The sequence below is a fragment of the Arvicanthis niloticus genome, chromosome 1, assembly GCF_011762505.2.
Source record: "Arvicanthis niloticus isolate mArvNil1 chromosome 1, mArvNil1.pat.X, whole genome shotgun sequence".
In the NCBI taxonomy this organism is placed as follows: domain Eukaryota; kingdom Metazoa; phylum Chordata; class Mammalia; order Rodentia; family Muridae; genus Arvicanthis; species Arvicanthis niloticus.
In genome coordinates, this window is record NC_047658.1 from 148,793,599 (window position 1) to 148,812,750 (window position 19,152).

The window sequence follows — 19,152 nt, forward strand, 5'->3', positions numbered from 1 at the left end:
TGTGGCATGTGAAAGTGTGAAATGCATGTGGCAGTGTGAAAGGAGCTGGAGGAGGCTCCAGGACCTCCAAGGCCAACCTTCCTCAGAGTCATGTGCCCATCACCACCCTAATGCCCAGAGCCTCTGCCTGGCACATCTGTGGGAGGAACCCTTGCTCACCAGGCTAAATGCAGAGGAGACAAGTCCTAGAAGATCTCCAAAGCATTGAGAACAGCCTAGGGCAGTAAGGGAACAGTCCAGGGACATCTGTTGATTCTAGGAGTGGTTCAGATGAGCTGTAGGACCACACAGGAGAGGTGGGATGACAGGAGGGGAGGAAGGAAGAAGGGAAGAGAAGAGGAGCGCAAGGCACCCCAGGCAGAGGGAGAAAATGTTCAGTCTGAGGGAGAAGGTTCTTTCTCATGCCCCTCTGTCCCAGTCCAGGGTCCCAAGGATGAAAATCCAAACTCCATCACAGGAGATGAAGGGTTACCCTGGGGTCTTTGTCCAGCATGGGGTGGTCCTGGAGGCAGAGGAGACTGACTAAGCAAAGGCTGTCTGTGAAGGGAAGAGGTAGCTGGGGCAGGAAGAGAACCCACAACCCGACCCTCACCTGAGAAGGCGTTATTGGTGTTGAGAAAGTAGATCTCCTCACGACCATCCCCATCGATGTCACAGGCTGTGACACCAATGGCGTTCCCCTGCCGGTCCCTCAGAGCGTAGTAGGGTGAGCTGCGCTCGTCCACTGCAATGTTCACTAGCCGATTCTGGGCTCGATTGTACTTCAGAACCAGGTTGGGGCCGTTGTATCTGGAGAAGGAGCAAGGAGAAGGCTTTGAGGGTGACTGGCTGGATCCACCCAGCTCAGAGTCCGTTGCACCTTGAGAAACTTGGCCCCTGGCATACACAGGAAGGAGTCTTGCCCCAGGAAGCCCTGGACCAGAAAGAAACTGAGACTAGAGAAAAGTGGATCAGAGCAATACAGAACACAATTCAAGGAGCGGGCTGGTCAAGGGGAGTGGGCAGCCCCAACTCAGGGCCTGACTGACAAAAAATTCTCCTTGACATTTTACCTTGTCCATTACATGGTAAAAGGCATTTTCCCACTGATGACCTCATTAACTTAAAAAACAACCCGATGTTGAAACAAACAAACAAACAAACAAACAAAAAAAAAAAACCCGGGCAAGACTGGTATGGGAGGCCATGCTGCTAGAAACTCACTTCACAAGGGAGAAACAGATGAGGTCCCTCAGAGAAACTGCAGCTCAGAGGAGCTGAGTATAACTCCCTGAGGGAAAACAGAATCAGGTGTCAGCGCCTGAGCCCAGGTGCCTTTCTGCTGCTCTCCTGGGATCCCCACTCCTACTTCCCACCCCGTGAGTTATCTCCAGAGAAGCTGTGTCACTGAGAGTCTAGACAACTGTCTGCTAGGAAAAAACACAGGTTCTAACAGTCCCTGGGATGAGAGAGCACCCATCTCAGGGTTGAGCGTTACCAGGCAAACCTGCTGGGTCTTTTTCTAGGGAGTTGGGATGAGAGTTGAAGCTGCCCATCACTTATGCCTGTCTCTCCTGAACCCACACAACCCTCCCTGTCACACGGAAGCCCCAGGGATGTCTCTGCTTTAGGGGCTTTGTCCTTGCTGTGCCCTCAGGGGGGATGCTGGTCTAGACAGCCACACCACACAATTGGCTCCCTCTCTCACCTTCTTCAAGCCCTGCTGACCTTACTCCCTGCATCTGTATCTCTATCCACTCTTCCTCCAAATTCCCCATGCAACCCACAGCTCTACCAGTCTGTGTTCTGGTCCATCTTTTCCTGCTCTCTCTGGTTCCACTAGAATGTTGACTTCATGAGAATAGAACTTTCTCTTCACAGCAACCCACCCGGCATACAGTAGGTACTCAGTAAATATTTATTGAATGAAATCTCTGAGTCCCGTGGGCCTCTCCCACCACTTTTCCATCTGGAGAAATTGAAGGTATCAAAGATTCTCCCAGGCAGCATGGCCAACCATGATGCCTCCTGCTCCTGAACAGGATCTCCAGATAAAGCCACATGCCCCATTCACCAGGGCCTGCTGGTTGACCTGTGTTTCCAGCTGGGTCCATGAGCTGGCTTAAATGACCCAGGGTGAACAGTCAGCCCTTGTACATCTTTGGGAGAAATCTCTTCTTAGTCCTGAAACAGATCCAACCTAGCCCTCTCCTTTGTCATCAGAAGCTGGAGAAGTCTGGGGCATGCTGGTGGCTGGCCAAGAGCCTTTTGGTACCCACAGAATGAAAGGGGAGATGACGCTTATAGAGGCAGAGGTGCTGAGTCAGCTTCGGGGGATGAGAGGGTGCGCCTTAGACACCTTGACGAAGTGTGTCTGAGAGCTGAGCATCAAGGGCGCCGTGTTACCTTTAAAGACATGCCAGGGTGGACAGACAGAACACTTGGGTTCTAGCACTGTCAGTAGCTGGCTCTGACCCCAGCGGATGGGTGTGACTTTTAGTGTTAAATACTAGTCTGAAAGCCCCAGGCCCTCAGCTCTTCCATCGGACTGCAGCTGTCTTCTCAGACCACTGTGCTCACTGGTTGTTGGCCTCACTAAGAGCACACACTGTCAGTCATTGTCTTGCTCGAGCCCCACACAACCCGGAAAGGAAAAGGTAGGATGTGTTTCTGAAAAAGAAACTGAGGGTCAGGGAGGCCAAGTGAGGTCCAAGGTCGCATAATCTGTAGGTAGCCACTGGGCTTCTCTCTTCAGGGCAGGAATTCCATGTTCTTTCCATTCGGTCTGTGAGGCCACCACTCAGTCCTGTGCATATTTATTTTTCTGGTAGCTTCCCCAAAGTAGTGGCTCTGAGGAACGTGAGTGGTGGGGGTTACGAGAACCGTACATTTTAACAGCACTTTTTACAGAGTTTGCAAAGTGCTTTCCACTCCTCTGCTCCATGGAGGCCCTAACTCTGCTATAGTTAGGGCTGTGGCCTTGGGCTCTAGACTCTGCTGTTCTCTTCTGTGAGGTGGAAACTGGACTAAACAAGGAGACCACAAGCGTGGCTGTGGGGCCGAGCGTCCGAGCCTGCCCTCTCATGAGCATGGCTGTGGGGGCGAGCGTCTGAGCCTGCCCTCTCACGAGCGTGGCTGTGGGGCCGAGCATCCGAGCCTGCCCTCTCACAAGCATGGCTGTGGGGGCGAGCGTCCGAGCCTGCCCTCTCACAAGCGTGGCTGTGGGGGGCGAGCATCTGAGCCTGCCCTCTCACAAGCATGGCTATGGGGGCCGAGCATCCGAGCCTGCCCTCTCACATTCAATGAGAATGATTCCAAGTGGATGATTTCCACTGTACACTTCACCTTCCAGAATCTGGTGAACAAGGGATCCCCAGGCTGAGTGGGATAGCCTGGAAGCTCTGTGGGTCCAGGGGTCCAACTATGCTTAGGAGATGGGCAAAGCCAGTGTCCTTCTCCCAGGATGTGGTGGAGGACTCCCCACATAATGACCAGCATTGAGACTCCCTTTACCCCCTACCTCGTGGGTAACCCAGATATTTGCCATGCTCTGGGGCCAGCTCCCAGCAGGAAGGGAACATAAACTCCCCACACATTGGAGGCTAGACCTTTTATCCCGAATCTGGGTGGCTGGGGTGGGCAAAAGCTTCTTGTCACTATGAAGTGGCCCCTGATCTTCTTGGAAGACCATGGGGTGCTAGTCTCGGGGTGCCTCTTATGGGGATTGTGGGGTGAAGTAGATAGTCTGGGTCAGGGTTGACTGGTTACATAATTAGCACATGTCAAGGGGCTCCCCAAACCTACATGGGACATGGGAGGAGGTCTGACATGGGACAGGGATTAGAGACATAAAGTCTTCTGTGAGGTGGGGTTCTGAACAATGTCAACGGTAGGCCAAGTCAGGGCAGTGTCCCCAGTGGCCAGCCTTCCTTCCACCAGGGCACCCTGGGCTGGCCCTATAGCACTAAGATCTGCTGTTCCAGGCTTCCTCCCCCTCCTCCAGGGAACTGTTGTTCCAGCTTGCTTCCTCACCAGCCCCTGAAGATGTACTGCCCTTTCCGGCTGTGCCTCTCTTGGTTCAGCTGCAACCACCTGCTCCATGGGGAACATTCTCCCACCCGCCTGGCCCCATCCTGTGTGAAGTCAGCCCCACCCACGTGCCAGACTAGATGTGACCTTCTCTCTTCCGGGTGTCCCGCAGTGTCTTGCCGTGGCTAGCTCTTGAGAGGGCAAAGGTGTCTGTACCACATCCCTCCCCTCATTAAGTGCATACTGCTGGAGTCCAAAAGGATGCATGTCTCTGCTTAGAGCATGCTACAGCAGGTGCTCACACACAGAACGCCAGAAGAAGGGCTTAGGGGAGAAGGGGCAGAGGTGTGAGGGGGAGGGATGGGAGGGTGAGGGGTAAGGGGTGAGGGATGAAAAGTAAAGAAATGAGAGGTGGAAGGTAAGGATGGAAGGGATGGTATGCGTGGATGCAGGGGGAGAGAGTGGGTGGTGAGGGCTGAGAGGATGAGGAGTGAAGATGGAGGGTCAGGATAAGAAAGGATGGGTAAGAGGAGGAGAGGGAGGGGACCAGGAGGTGAGTGGGGATGAGGTAGTAAGAAAGATCAAGGTGTGTGTGTGTGTGTGTGCATGTGTATATGCATGTGAGTGTGCACGCACATGTGTATCTGTGTGAGTGTGCATGTATGTGTGTGAGTGTATTTGTGCATGTGTGCATCTCTACATGTGTGCATGCATGTGTGTATATATGTGTGTATGTGTGCATGCATATGTGTGCCTGTGTGAGTGTGTATGTGTGCATGTCTGTATGTGTGCATGCATGTGTGTATACATGTGTGTATGTGTGCATGCATATGTGTGCCTGTGTGAGTGTGTATGTGTGCATGTCTGTATGTGTGCATGCATGTGTGTGTGCATGTGTGTGTTCGTGCATGGGTGTATGCATGTGTTGGGGTATGCATACATGTGTGTGCACTTGTGTGACTATGTGTGTGTGAGTGTGTGCAAATGTGTGGGCACACATGTGTGTCTGTGTGAGTGTGTGTGTGCATACATGCACATGTGTCTGTGTGTGTGCATGTATGTATGTCTGTATGTGTGCATGCATGTGCATGTGTGTCTGTGTGAGTGTATGTACATACACACATGTGTGTCTGTGTGAGTGTGTATGTGAGCATGCATGTGTGTATGTGTGTGTGTCTGTATGTGTGCATGTATATGTGTGTGCATGCACATGCAAGTGTGCATGTATGTGTGTGTGTCTGTGTATAGGTAAGAGGGAGGAGGGATGGGGTAAGATAATGTGTCTCTCTGTGTGCATAGGACTGAGGTAGTGAGACCGTGTGTGTGTGTGTTTGTGTGTGTGTGTGTGTGTGTGTGTGTGTAAGTGAGAATGCGTTTGTTGGCATGGGTGTGTGTAATACAGAGATGAGGCTGTGAAGGTGTGTGTGCAGAGGTAAGGGGTTGAGGGCTGGCGTGAGAGGTGAAGCAGGAAGGAATGCACTACAGTTATCCCGGGCAGCCTTCAGAGAGCAATTCCCATGTGTACTCTGTGCCAAGTGCTTCTAAATCCCACTTCATCCTCATGCTAAGCCTGGGATGCTGGTCCTATTAGCAGCCCCATTTTACAGATGTGAACACTAGAGTAAAGAGGTGAAGCAACTTATCCATAGTCCCTCTATGGCATCAGCTCCACCCTGAGGATCCTGGGCAAAACATGGGGTCTTGTGTTTCCTTTCTCTGACACTTGTTGGGGAACACTGGTACTTGTAGACGTCCAAGGGGCTTTGAAAGCACAGTTAAATGGAGCCAGGAAATCAGGCAGGGCCCCATGTTCTTGACAGATAGCTATGGTGCCTAATATCAAAGAGTGTGCCAGCCGCTGTTAGATTAGTACGGCCTTGGCGGTGCATCCTGACTGTGGCTGGAGCTTGTCACTCAGCTCCTCTAAGTTTTCAGCTTCCTCATCTGTAGCTCAGTGCTGCTCACACCTCGAAGGACCGCCGTGAGGAGTGTGAGAGAGTGTGTGACAACACTTGGTAAACTGTGAATAGTTACACAATTGTAAGCTCTCATCATTAAAAAAAATCACAACAAGCCCGAGGCGTGACCTTTTGCTCCCCAGTGATCAAGTAGTTAGTTTCTATACGCTCCACTACTTCTCACCCCAAACATCCCACCCTGGGTAGGTAGGTGGATTTCTTTATTGATTTCCCTGGTCAAACACATTTTTCAAAAGAGTTGTCTTCAGAAGTGGTCTGTTTTCCCATCATGCATTTCTATTTCCCATCCAACCTTGGCCCAAAAAGTCACTCTGGTTGCTGTCCTTGGTAGCTCTAATGTGGCCAGATTGAGGGAGGCCCTGTCTGTCCTTTATTGAGTTTGACTTTTTGAAGTGAGTGGCACTGTGGCCACCCCCAACTGCCCTCCACTCTCCCATAGGGCAGCCTCCTCCTCACTGGGCTTTACAATTCCCTGCCTTACTGTCTCCCCTCTCCGGCTACCCCACGGTTGGGTCCCTTTTCCTACTCCCACCTTCTGACTGCCGGAGTCTCCAGGCCCGGCCTTGGTTCTGTTTCTTCTCTCTCTCCATTTACTAGTTGGTCATATCCATTTCCATGACTGACAACCCCTAAATTTATATCTCTTAGCCCAGGCTCAGACTCATATATCCGACTGCCTACCTGACATCTCCCCTCATGCGCCCGAGATGGAGCATGTCCAAAATGGAACTATTGATTGCTCCATTTCTCCCTCCCCCAAGTAGGCACCCAAGCACTAAAACCAGGAGCTTGGCATCAGCCTCAGCCCCCCCCTTTCATCTTCCCATCTAATCTGTCAGCCCTTCCTGTCATAGCTACCTCTAAAAATATCTCAGCTTTATTCTTTTCTTTCCTCCCCGATTGACTGCCACCATCTCTGGGGTACTTCCTTTCTCTGTCTCCTCGTTTGCCCCACTGATCTAATCTCCTTTATGAGTCAGAAGCATCTTTTAAAGTAAGTCAGACGGTGGCGGCTACCTCCCTGAAACTCTTGGGTAGGTGCTGTGGTTTGAGTCTGTGTTCCTCACAGGCCCGTGCGCTCACGCACTTGTGTGCACTCACACACTTGTGTGCGCTCACACACTTGGCCCCCAGCAGGTGGAATTTTTTTTAGGGTGTGCTGTGAAACCTTTTGGATTGGAGGCATAGTTGATGGAGATGAGGGTGAGACTTTGAGGATTAACCAGAATCTCTTTCTGGTCTTATTTTCTGCTTCCTGATCCACCAAAATGTGGACAAACCTTAGCCATTATAGAGAATCTTCTGCTCCATAAAGCCACACCACTCTGCTGTCTCCTCCATGGTGGACTTCATCTCTGATACCATTGGCCAAGACAGACTTTTCCTCCCGCAGGTTACTTCTCTGCTGCTGCAGTTGGTTTCCCAGGGCCTGGTCTGGCCACACCCACTTTGCAGCCACCCACTTTGCTGGCTGACTCTTTCTGCCCAGATTTCATTCTACTTCCTCCTGATGCTCCCCACAGCTGGCTCATCTCTCTTAGGGTTCATCTGAAAAGGCAGCTCCCCAGAGAGATTGCCTGTTTCTGTCTCCCCATCCCTGCACCCTCTTTCCTACCTCTCCTGTTCTCTCTGTTGCCTGTTTCTCCCAGTGGGCCACGAGAGTCATGAGGGTAGGGACACGTGTCTTTGCTTCACATCCTCCATCTAGTCCACACCGTGTTCAGTAACTCTCTTCAGAGTGAACAGAAGAGAAGGGGCTGGGGGTCAGTTCATCTCCTTATGGCTGAACAAAAGGCATACTGCACAGTCTCCTGGTTTGCTTTTTATACCCTAAGTTTGGTAACTCCCTAAACATGTACAAACAGGGCCATGACAGAGAGGATGTGGACAGCTGATATCCGGGATAGAGAAAGAAGAGCTACTTTGTTGTTGTTGATTGTGACCCATGTGAGGGAAAAAAACCATGATTTAGATAAAAGGATGCAATCACTAAGTATTTACCATGTGTCAGGTACAAGGCTAAATAATTTACATGTGATATCTCTTTTTATAAAACAGAAAGCTTTTTAGACTTGGAAGCTATATAACATACCTATTTTGAGAATTAAGAACAGGAAATTTCTTTTTTAAAAAGTAAATTATGAAAAAAAATCTACCTGACATAACAGACAAGAGAGAAAGAAGCCGGAGCCTGGTGTGGCAGTTTGCACTCTCCATCCCAGCACTCAGAGTCAGAGGAAGAGGGATCTTTGTTAGTTTGAGGAAAGCCTCCTCTACAGAGTGAACTTCAGGACAGCCAGGGCTATACAGAGAGACCTTGTCTCAAAGGAAAAAACAAACATAGAGGAGGCGGGAGGGAGAGAGGAGGGGAGAAGGGCATCTGCACACAGACAGGTTGAACACTAGAGACAGGCCACACAAGGATGGACCTGAGAGTCAGTAAGCCGATAAGCAGAAGCACACACATAAACACAGATGAAGGGGTGGGACTCAGATCCACAGAGATGCATGGGAAGGAGGAAGCTGGTCAACCTGTAGACCAGACAGATGGAAAATATTAGTTAACTCTGAACTTGATTGCATGTAGAGTTTCCATGGAAACAAACTTCTAGGCATGCCTGTGAAGAAGTTTCTAGATTGAGTCAACTGAGGAGAGAGAAGCCCCACCCTAACTGGTGGTGGTAGTGACACCATTCTGGGGTGAGGTTCTGGACTGAAGGAAAAGATGCGAACAAGCTGGGCAGCAGCCTTCATCTCTCTCTGCTTCCCAACTTTGAAGCAGCTGCCTGACGCTCCCAGGCGTGGCTTCTCCATTGTGATGAGCTGCATTTAAACTGTGAGCCAGACGACCTCTTCCGAATGGTGCTTTTCTTAAAGCAGTGGTGGCATTTAACATTTTTCTTTATTATTTTATTTTACTTTGTGTGTCTGAATGTTTTGCTTGTATGGACACATACCATGTACATGCCTGGTGCTCAAGAAGGCCAGAAGAGGGCATCAGATCCTGTGGAGCAGGATGCAGATGGTTGTGAGCCACCATGTAGGTGCTGGCAACTGAACCTGGGTCTTCTCCAAAAGCAGCAAGTTCACTGAAGCACTGAGCCATCTCTGCAGTCTCTCAAAGCAATGTTAAAAGTAACTAATATGGCATGTTATCAGGAAGCTGAGACATTGCCACAGGGAAACAGTCCCATCTGGTGGGCTACTTTAGACAATTCCTCTCGCAATGTTTTAAAGATATGTCAGGTTTTCATAACTATGGGCATAAAAGACATATTTTATTCTTGGTCACATTAATAAATACCCTCAGCTATAAGTTAAAAGAAGCGAGTATCTGGTAAAAAGTGATTAGGTAGCCATTAGATAAAATTAATTGAAAGACAAACTTATATTTGGTCTAAAGCAATAATAAGCCAAAGAACAATATGTAGTCTCTTGCCTGCTTTTGTAAATAAAGTTTTATTGGAACACAAGCATGCAAATTCATATATCATGTATAGCTACTTTTGGTAAAAGACAGGATTGAGTAGTTGTAATAGGGACTATATGGCTTAAAAGCTAAAAATAGCATCAGGCTCTTTGCAGATAGAAACTGTCAACCTTTGTCAAAAAAGGTTGTTAGCCATATATATTATCACATTTCACATATATACTATTTCAAATATATGATAACATATGTATATTATATAACACATATGGTGACATGTGTGATATATAGTACACACAAGATTTATATATATAGACACATATATGCACACACATATATACATATATATGATAATATACTTTGAGTCTGGGATGGCTTTGTGATTTGCCTGGATAGTCAAAACATGGTAACAATGATGATGGGCCAGGTCTACTCTCAGCCTTTCAGAGGCCCAGTGGTTTCTGTCTGTCTCTGGGGAAAGTTGGTTACCATGTAAGAAAAATCTGATGTTCATGAGACAATCAGGAACTGAAGAAGTCAAGTCAGCCCCATGGATGAGCAGTGAAGCACCAGGCAGGTAAGCAAAGACCTCCCTGGCCCTCAGCCTAGCCTGTTGACAGTGGAAGCAGCAACAGCAAGGTACTCAGGCATTATGTGGGACAGAAGAACTACCCAGCAGGTTCTAGACCAAATTCCTGATGCACAGAATGGGAGGAATAATAAATCATTTTTAAGCTACTAAGTTTTTGGAAAGAAATCAGATAACGATGAGCTATCACCTCAGACCTGAGGGGAAGAAAAATGTATCCCCGGAAAGTAGGAAAAAGGATTATCCATAAATCAGTGGAGTTCTCTAGGCGTGCCATTGGAATTCACAACCGGCATGCCTGTCCGGTGGAAGTGTGGACACAGTTGGTTTGTAGCTGGGACTTGGAATATCTGACTGTGTTCCCAGAGCCCACAGAGAAAAGCTAACAATGAACAAGGAGCCAGGTGTGGAGGTGCATGCCTAAATCCCAGTATTTGGGAAACTGAGGCAGGAGAAACACAAGCTGGAAACAAACAAGAAAAGCAGACTGCCCCCTGCTGTTCCCCACAGGGATTCCAGAGATCACCATTTTTGAGTCCTTGTTTTCTTTCTATCCTGTTTTGGGAGGTCAAGAAGTGTGACTAAGCTAGAAGCGAGTTTCTGGGGACAGGCCTTGGAGCCCGTGTCTGTTTCTCATTCGGTCACAAGCTTTCTGAGTCACGTTCTGCCACCATATGAACAAGTGGTGCCTTCAGCTCAGCTTTTCCAGGCACCGCATCTGGCCAACCACACCCTCTGAAACTGAGCGAAAGCACCCTCTGAAGCTGCTTCTGTCAGGCATTTGGCCACAGGGATGAGAGAAGTAACTAATATACAGCTGTAGCTAAATCTTTCCCATTTTTAATCCCATACCTTTGAGCACAGATTATCTATTTGGAAACGTACATAATGATCTTTCTTCCTTTTCTCACATTTAATTCGTTGAAAGCCATTGAAGTTAAACAGGACTCGAAAACATATGGAAAGACATTCAGACAGGAGATTCCCATGTTGCATCCTGGAATAGGATCTGTCTAGAGACCAAGGATTCATTGTGAAAGAGCAGGGCTTTGGGGATGGGAGGTTCCTGGGTGGGAAGAAGGGTATGGGAAGGTAAATTCCCTAAGCTTGAAAAGGGAATCCAGAAAAAAAATGCAAGGCAGATTTGATCTTGATATAAGAGCGGGCCAGAGTGAAGAAGACCTCACAAAGACAACGCTCTACTGAAAACGGTAACTAAAATAAAGGAAAAAAAACCACTTCTGTCCTGAAGGGTGGACAGTTTTCCAAGAAAGGGATGCTTGGGACTGAAAGGTAAGGATGGTCTGCAGCCACAGGTGTCTGTGTTCTGTAAAAAACTCCACGTGGAGTGACTGATGAACGATTCATTCCCAAAAAAGCTCTGTGCTCAGCGTGTGCTTAGTGCCCTTGGAATTTCCTGTATTTTGATGTGCACAGAAGCACCCGGAAGGCAAAGACCCTCACTGGCCGTTTTGTCCCCCTCTGTTCCTAGGACAACGTCGGGCCTGAGCAGGTGCCTGCTCCTGTTTGCCGATGTTGACAAGATGGTGGAGATGAATAGACTATGACTATTCCTCAATGTATTTCCAGGAAAACAGGGAGACAGGAGGCAGACACCACAGAAACTGTCAAAGGACGGATCCCGGGGCCAGATGGAGGCTGTTAGTCAAGGCTCTTTGATTGTGTGTGACAAACACTTAAGCTGAACTAGCTGAGGAATTTCTTGGCACAGATTCCAAACTGCAGGAACCGAGAGGGTGTAGCTAGACCTGTGGGCGACCTGCGGGAGAGTGGAGTGAGGGCTCGCAGCTGGGGATTGTGGGGCTTTGACTTCTTTCCCTCTTCCCCGTCTCTCTGTTGGCTTCACACCATCCTTCTGTTCAAAGGGTTGAACGGGTGACAGTGTCCCAGCCTCATACACGAGCGCTGCACAAAGATCTACGCAAAGAGATTTAAAACAACACCCATTTCCAGAACAAAGTGAGACACACTGAAAAGAAGGCACTGCCTTCCTCTCTGTTCTTTCTTTGTTTCTTTGGGGGTGGGGGTGGGATTTTTCTTATTAGTTTATTTAGAATTAGGGTATGTATGTGATGTGTGAGCAGAGTGTGCACATGCCATGATCTGGGGGTAGAGTCATAGCCCAATTTTTTTGGAAGTCAGTTCTTTCCTTCCGCCTTGTTGAGGTGAGGGTCTTGCTTGTTTCTGCCATGCTGTGTATGCCAGAATAACTTGCCCGTGAGCTTCTAGGTGATTCTCCTGTCTCTGCCTTCCATCTTGCTGTAGGCATGCTGGGACTAACAGATGCAAGCCACCGTTGGACAAACATCAGAGAAGATCTATGGTTGGTTCAGCTGGTTTTGTATGGCACTGTCAGAGCCAGGAGATGGGAGCCTGTGACTGACAACTTTCAAATAGGAGCTGTGTGTCATTAAGAAGAGAAGTGTCTGGGAGGATGAAGGATGTGTCTCTAGGTGACAGTGACTCATCGAGTCTGCTTTGGAAACATGCTCCTCAAGGCCTACTGATGGGAAGCAGAGCTTCTCTGGCTCCATGAAGTCGCTGTGGCTCAGAGACATCTGGACATCATTCCACTCTCCTCCAGACACCCGAGGAGGAGGTCAACACTGAGTGTGGAGCGCCTGTGTGTCTCACTATGTTCCAGAAATGGGTCTTGTTTTAGATCTCTTTGCATGCTCCTCATCCATGTGTCCAGAGGGCAAGTCTGGACTGTAGCAGCCATGACTTCAGCATGTAGATCCACTTGCTTAGGATTTAGGGAGACCATTAACTGCTTTGTCATAAAACATTTTAGATACCTACTCAAACTTTATGGCATGCTATAACTACCCAGGATCTGCCACTTCAAACTGCTGGCCTCTCTTTCTCAGTTGAGGAGGTATGACAATCTAGGTTCCAGTGGTGGGGCACACGGCCCAAAGATGTTTGCTTCTTCTTTAAGAGCAGAAATGATAAGTTAATTATTGACTCCACGTCACTCCACACTAGGATCCTTCATAAAGCTGGGACCACTGCCAGATACCATGATGGATATACATGACCTTTGGTGTAAATCTCTGCCCAGGGTCTCAGCCTTGTGTGGCTTAAATAAGTGACCAGAATCCCAAGTGTTCAGGAGACAGAAAGGTCACTTATATTGGGAGAAAAAACTTCATAAAAATACATTTGATCTAGAATGTGAAGCATGTGTAGGCTTTTAATAAGATTATGTATAAACAAACATTTGTAGAAGAAATAGTATGGGCTAAGGAACATATGAGGATAGAAAACTTGTTTAGGGACTGGGTAGGTTGGCCGGACAGTATGGCGATGTGTGTGAGACTGTAGCAGAAATAACAGACGGTAACATGGATAGTGACCGTGCATAGAAGCCAGCCTGGCGGTCCCTGCAGCATCACACCAAGGCTTCAGACTGTCCTGGGTAGGAAATGGAGGGGCGCACCGATGGGTTGTAAGCAGAATATACCATCATAGCAAAGCTGCACGGGACAGCATTGCCTGTTGACTATAGGCATGAAGAAGTGACCAAAGGACAGAATTAAAACAGTGCAAGCCAAGCATGGTGGATTAAACCTGTAGTCACAGCACTTGGGAGGTTGAGGCAAAGGGATGAGCATAAATTTGGGGACAACTTGGGGCTACGTGTTGAGTTCCAGGCAAGCCTTAACATTACAAGTCCGTGTGATTCCACATAATCCTTCCTAAAGGTCCTTTTGAGCTAACCTCAGTGGATTTTGGTTCCTTGTAAGTAAATGATGTCTAAGACAGAATACTGGGGAAAAGAAAACAGGAAAACAAGATTTCAAGCAAGAGAGGCAGCTATTAGTCCCAAATGCTTCAGGACCAAAGTGCTGAGGATTGGACCAGAAAACGTGTGGGGCAGTGGACCTTGCCAGGAAACTTGCTAAGTTTGAGTGGGTTCAGAGACCCCGGCATCTAGGCACATTTGATGACAGTAGGTGTTTCCCTGCTCCCTACCAAGATTCCTGGCCCGGAACACATGACTCCACTCATATAGAAACGTGACCAATGGCCACGTAGATCAGAATAGAGTTCTAATGAGGTCTCTTAGAGGCCCTGGGGGTTTAGCCAATAAGCTTCCCTTCCTAGATACTCCTTCCTGCAAAAGGTATTTAATTTCTGATACACCCTGAGGAAGTGGTATGCACCCATTACAAACTATGAACAGTCAATTAACCCTGCAATTTCCAGGGGCATCTGGATGTTAGGAGTATGGGAACCCCTAGTCCCATGCTCATCTTCCTCAGCTCGCAGGCCCCGTTTGTTCGAGAGTCCATGTGGTTTCCAGCAACGACTGGATGCCAGGAGCCTGAGAACCCCAGCTTTGGCCTCAGCCTGTGCAGTTTCTCACTCGGGCTGAGGCCCATATCTTAGGCTGAGTTTTTCCAGCACCTGAGCAGTGAATGGAGCTTCCTGCAAGCCCAGCACCTGATGGTGGTGTAAGGTAAATGCAGTCTAGCGTTCTGCTTCTTTCTTCTCCCCACTCCCACCACCACCCCTGTGGAGTTCTCACACCTCTGAGGCAAGGTGGAACGCAGAACCACAGTTATGTTTGGGAATTTGGAAGCCACAGACAACCTTTAAGATGACTTTTTCTTAGAGAGGACAGAGGCTTGGACCTGCAGTGTAGACAACTCATTGAAGATAAAGGGGCCCAGAAGGCCAGGACATCATGGCCAGGGGACATAGGTTGATTAAGAGTGTCAATCTGCTCGAGCTTTGGGCAGGTGTATGGCAGTGGATTGCCAGGATGTCTGGGCCAGACGAAGAGGAGGCAGAAGAAACATGTCAAGTACAGTTCATTTGCTAAGTCTGAAATTGCAAGAAAGGAAGCAAAGATGGTTGAGGTATGAGACAGGGTGAGAGAGCCTCTAATAAGTGGTTTTATCTTTGGCCAGTGGGTGAAATTTCTCTTTGAGAGAAGGGAGTGGCAGCTAACTTGAGGAAGAAAGATCTGGAACAGTGATTAACATGTGACCTCAGAGAGCAACTTTGGGCCACTGGAGGAATGGTGAACTACAGGCCACCAGGTATGGACTTCAGTCCCACAAAGAAGATTGACTATTCTGGAGAGGGGACATCCATGTAGGGAGGCTGCAGCGAGGTGGACTCTTTGCATGTGCCACCAAGTGTCAGGGAAAGCATTGGACCAGTAGACAGAACACACAGGCTGAGAGGATCCAGGTCTCAGGACAGTAAGAAAACTGTCTGACGCAGCTCCCTAGCTATGCGGGGCCTCTTTCCAATCTCAGGTTGTCCGGCCTCTGTTCCTCTCATGTGAGGTGAGGATGCTTACACCTGGTCAAGTGCAGAGGATGAAGATCTACCCTGTATCTTTATGATGGTTAAAGTAGTGTGTGGCTCAGAGCACATGCTCAGTGGACACTGGTTAGCAAGACTGTCTTCCGGCTGACACATAATGGTAACTCAATAAATATTTTTGAAAAGCTGAATTATTATTATTACCAGGGTAGCCTTGAGCACAGGAGACCGAGCTCCACAGAGTTCTGTACCATATTTTATTCTCCTAACTACAAATACAGGCTTGATAAAGAACCTGGTTATATCCACTAGGATTCATTTTCCTCATCTATGAAGTGGGGTTAATAATATTTGCTCTGCCTCGAGGCCAAATGATATAATGCATGTAAACAGAGATACAGCCATTGTTTTACACACACACACGCACACATACACACACACACACGCAAAATCTATAATACATGCATACACAAAAGCACACACACTATAAACACACAAAGTCAACACACTATATATATGTACATACAAACAAACACACACTAATATATACACACACATACACATACATACAAACACAACACAACACACACACATACACACAATCTCTATATACATACACACAAGCACACACACACTATATATACACACACATATACACACACATACATACAAACACAACACATATATACACTACCTATATATGTACATACATATACATAAGCACACACTGTATGTATATATATGCATGTATCTGAGTATATATATACAAACACGACACACACTATATACATATATACACACAAGCACACACACCATATGCACATATATATCCATATACATACACATACATACAAGCACATACAAACACAACACACACTATATATACATACACACACTATATACACATACACTATATACACACACATACAAACACAAGCATAAGCACACACACAATATATATATATATACACATATATATACACACACACAAACAACACACGCACACGTACACGCACACGCACACGCACACGCACACGCACACGCACATTATCTGCAGCAGAGGCAGCTGCTTGGACTCTCCAGAGAGCTCTCTCTCTTCTCCCAATCTCAACAGGAGCTAACAGCCAGCCTCTGGGAGCTCCAAGAATGCCTTGGTTAAGAAACAAGTTAGGCATTGTTGAGGCCTGGTCAGCGGCAGCTGAGGTTTTCTCCATTAGGTTAGAATCTGGGGCTTGGCATGGACTGGAGATAGGGGGCTGCTGTAAGCCGGCCCGATCTGATGTCTGCACTGGATGAGCAAAGAGTCACGGGGTGCTAGGCATACAGCACAGGTCCTCCTAAGGGCCAGTGAGTAGACAGGCTTTGAAGAAGGATAGGGCTGTCATGCAAAGAGAAGGATTATGGATGCTTCTGTTGATCACAGCTTGGCAGGGAACGGCTGGGCACGGCAATGGCCATCTTCAGATCAAGAACAACCCGCCCTTCTGGCTTGGGGCTCTGTCAAGTCAAGTTCCTGGACCACATGAGATCTTGATGAAAGCCCCATGATGACTGGCTTGGGTTTGTAATATAAAACCAATATTCGACTCCCCAATACCTGCCAAGCCACACGGGCCACACTGTGTTGGACCCCCTCTTCCTTCACTTGGGGAAACCTCTACGAGCTCTGTCCGTACTCTTGCACATCTGTCTGCTCGCTTTCCCTGGCTACCGCATCTCAACAGGGAAATCAAGTTCCTCCTAGTGCTCCCTCTCGCGCTGCAGCTAATGGGGTCCGCCTGGCTGCGTCTTCAGAAATAATGGCTGGAGGAGGCAGCAAAAGTCTTCTAGTTGCTATGGAGTGTTAACTGATGAATTCAGCTCTTCATTTTGATTGGGAGGAAACAGTTCTAGAAGAGACGCTTGCTTTAAAAAAAATATAGAGCTGCCAACAACGAAATGTGTTCATTCCGAGGGGTCTTTGTTGCCAAGCTGGCTTCAAATCCCTTAGCCATGCATTAACACTAATCAGAATCTGGCTGTTGGACCAAATGTGCATTAAAGTTTAGGGAGAGGAAATGTTGTGTGTTAAGTATTACTGAGAAAGTACCAAATTGGTCCCAGACATTTATTTCTTTAAAGTGCTTGCTACATAAAAATTACCTACCTGACTGGCAGTTAAGATAAACAGCTATGCTAATTATAAATGAAAGGTACAAGACTATAATCTAAGATATTAGGTCAACAGGCATTTTATGATTTGAATCTTCCATTCAGAATAAAAGCCTCACGAGGGCTGGCTGATCTCCTAACTGCACAGAGCAGATATGTGCTACTTAAAGACTAGGTGTGGGGGCTGAAGGTATCATTTAGGAGCGTGTTAAAAACGTAATGGAGGAGGCAGCCCAGATCTTTAACTAAGAGTCTATATTTTAGCAGGGGCATTCATGGGCACATCAAATTTGCAGAAGACGGGCTGAGGAGAGAGCTCAGTTGGTAAAGTGTTTGCAGTACGACGTGGGCACCTGAGTTCAATACCCAGAACTCTTGTAAGAAGGCTGAGTCTGGGGCACACTTGTAATCATAGCCAGGGAGGTGGAGACAGGCAAATTGTTGGGGCTTGCTGAACAGCCAGCCCAGCATAATGGGTAAGATCCAAGTCCCAATTAGAGAGAGAGAGACAGAGAGAGAGAGAGAGAGAGAGAGAGACCCTGTCTCAAAGAAACAAGGTGTGTAGTAACACTTGAGGTTGAGCTCTGGTTACCCCATGTACACACACACACACACACACACACACACACACACACACACACACATCCACGGGAATATGCACTTACACATATTAAAGCACATAAATTAAAAAGATGAAAAAAAATTCAGGAGGGCTGCTCTGGATCAGACCTAAAGAGCAGACCACAGATGCTTACATTTGAATCCCAGGAACTAGTGAGAAACACAGATCCCAGGCTGAGTGCCGCCCCAGCAACCGAATCTGTTTGGAGCCCATGTTCTAAACATCCTCCAGGTGGTTTTCCCGTTCACCAAGATGTGCCGACTACCCCAGTCTTCCCTACCTCCTTTAAGAGTCAACTAACACACGGTGTTCCGAGGCCGGCACAGAAGGACCCGGAAGGAGCTTGTCTCTGTCGTTTAGGCATTTATAGCAACAACTCTGCAGTGGAGCACGCTCAAAACAAGCGGTGTGGTGTGAATACCCAGAAGGCTATTATTGATTAATTCACAATTCACAATGCATTTGAGTTTCCCTCCCACACTTGTGAATACATGTCCTCCCGGAGGGTAGAGAACAACAAACACGTTGTCTCCATCCTTCGTAGTCCTGGAGATGAGAAAATTTCCCACTTGGAGCTGCCATTTGTTCTTTAGAGTCACTGGATGGAGCCCAGGCTGGGATCAGCCACCCTGGTGTCCTGCTCTTAGCAGACAGGGGCACTGTGACTTATTTCACGATCCTTTTCCTCTTTGTACCCACAACCCTTTCATGGACTATGTGGGCCTGTGCTTTGGAACTATGCCCATATCCAGTTGCTGTGGTTCAGTAAGGGTCAGATCAAGCCTGGGCATCTGCAAGTGCTCTGTCCTTTGGGATGGCAGGAACATTCTTCTCCTTGTGATGTATGCATTTAGTTCCTTTAGAAAGAAAAAGATTCGGACCATAGCCCTCTCTCAGAGATAAGAGAAACCAGCCAGCATCGTTTGAAATTCCGGGTGTGACAAGCAGAGACGGGATGGCATAGAACAGAGTCTGCCTGGACGTCTCTGGTGATTTGTAGCCTCAATAAATGGCCAGAAGGCAGCAGGCTCTCAATAGTGGTCCTTCAGTGGGACAGTGTCTACTGTGGGAT

The 19,152-nt window shown here is 47.8% G+C and overlaps 1 protein-coding gene across 4 annotated transcripts in view; it reads right to left on the reverse strand.

The window, feature by feature from the left end:
• The window catches only part of Crtac1 (cartilage acidic protein 1), a 142,796-nt gene that overhangs the window by 49,829 nt on the left and 73,815 nt on the right, over nt 1-19,152 (reverse strand). For all 4 annotated transcript variants that reach the window (XM_076921488.1, XM_076921497.1, XM_034496569.2 and 1 more), the window contains exon 3: nt 593-789. In XM_076921488.1, the coding sequence (XP_076777603.1) occupies nt 593-789 (197 nt within the window). The remainder of the gene's footprint in view (nt 1-592; nt 790-19,152) is intronic.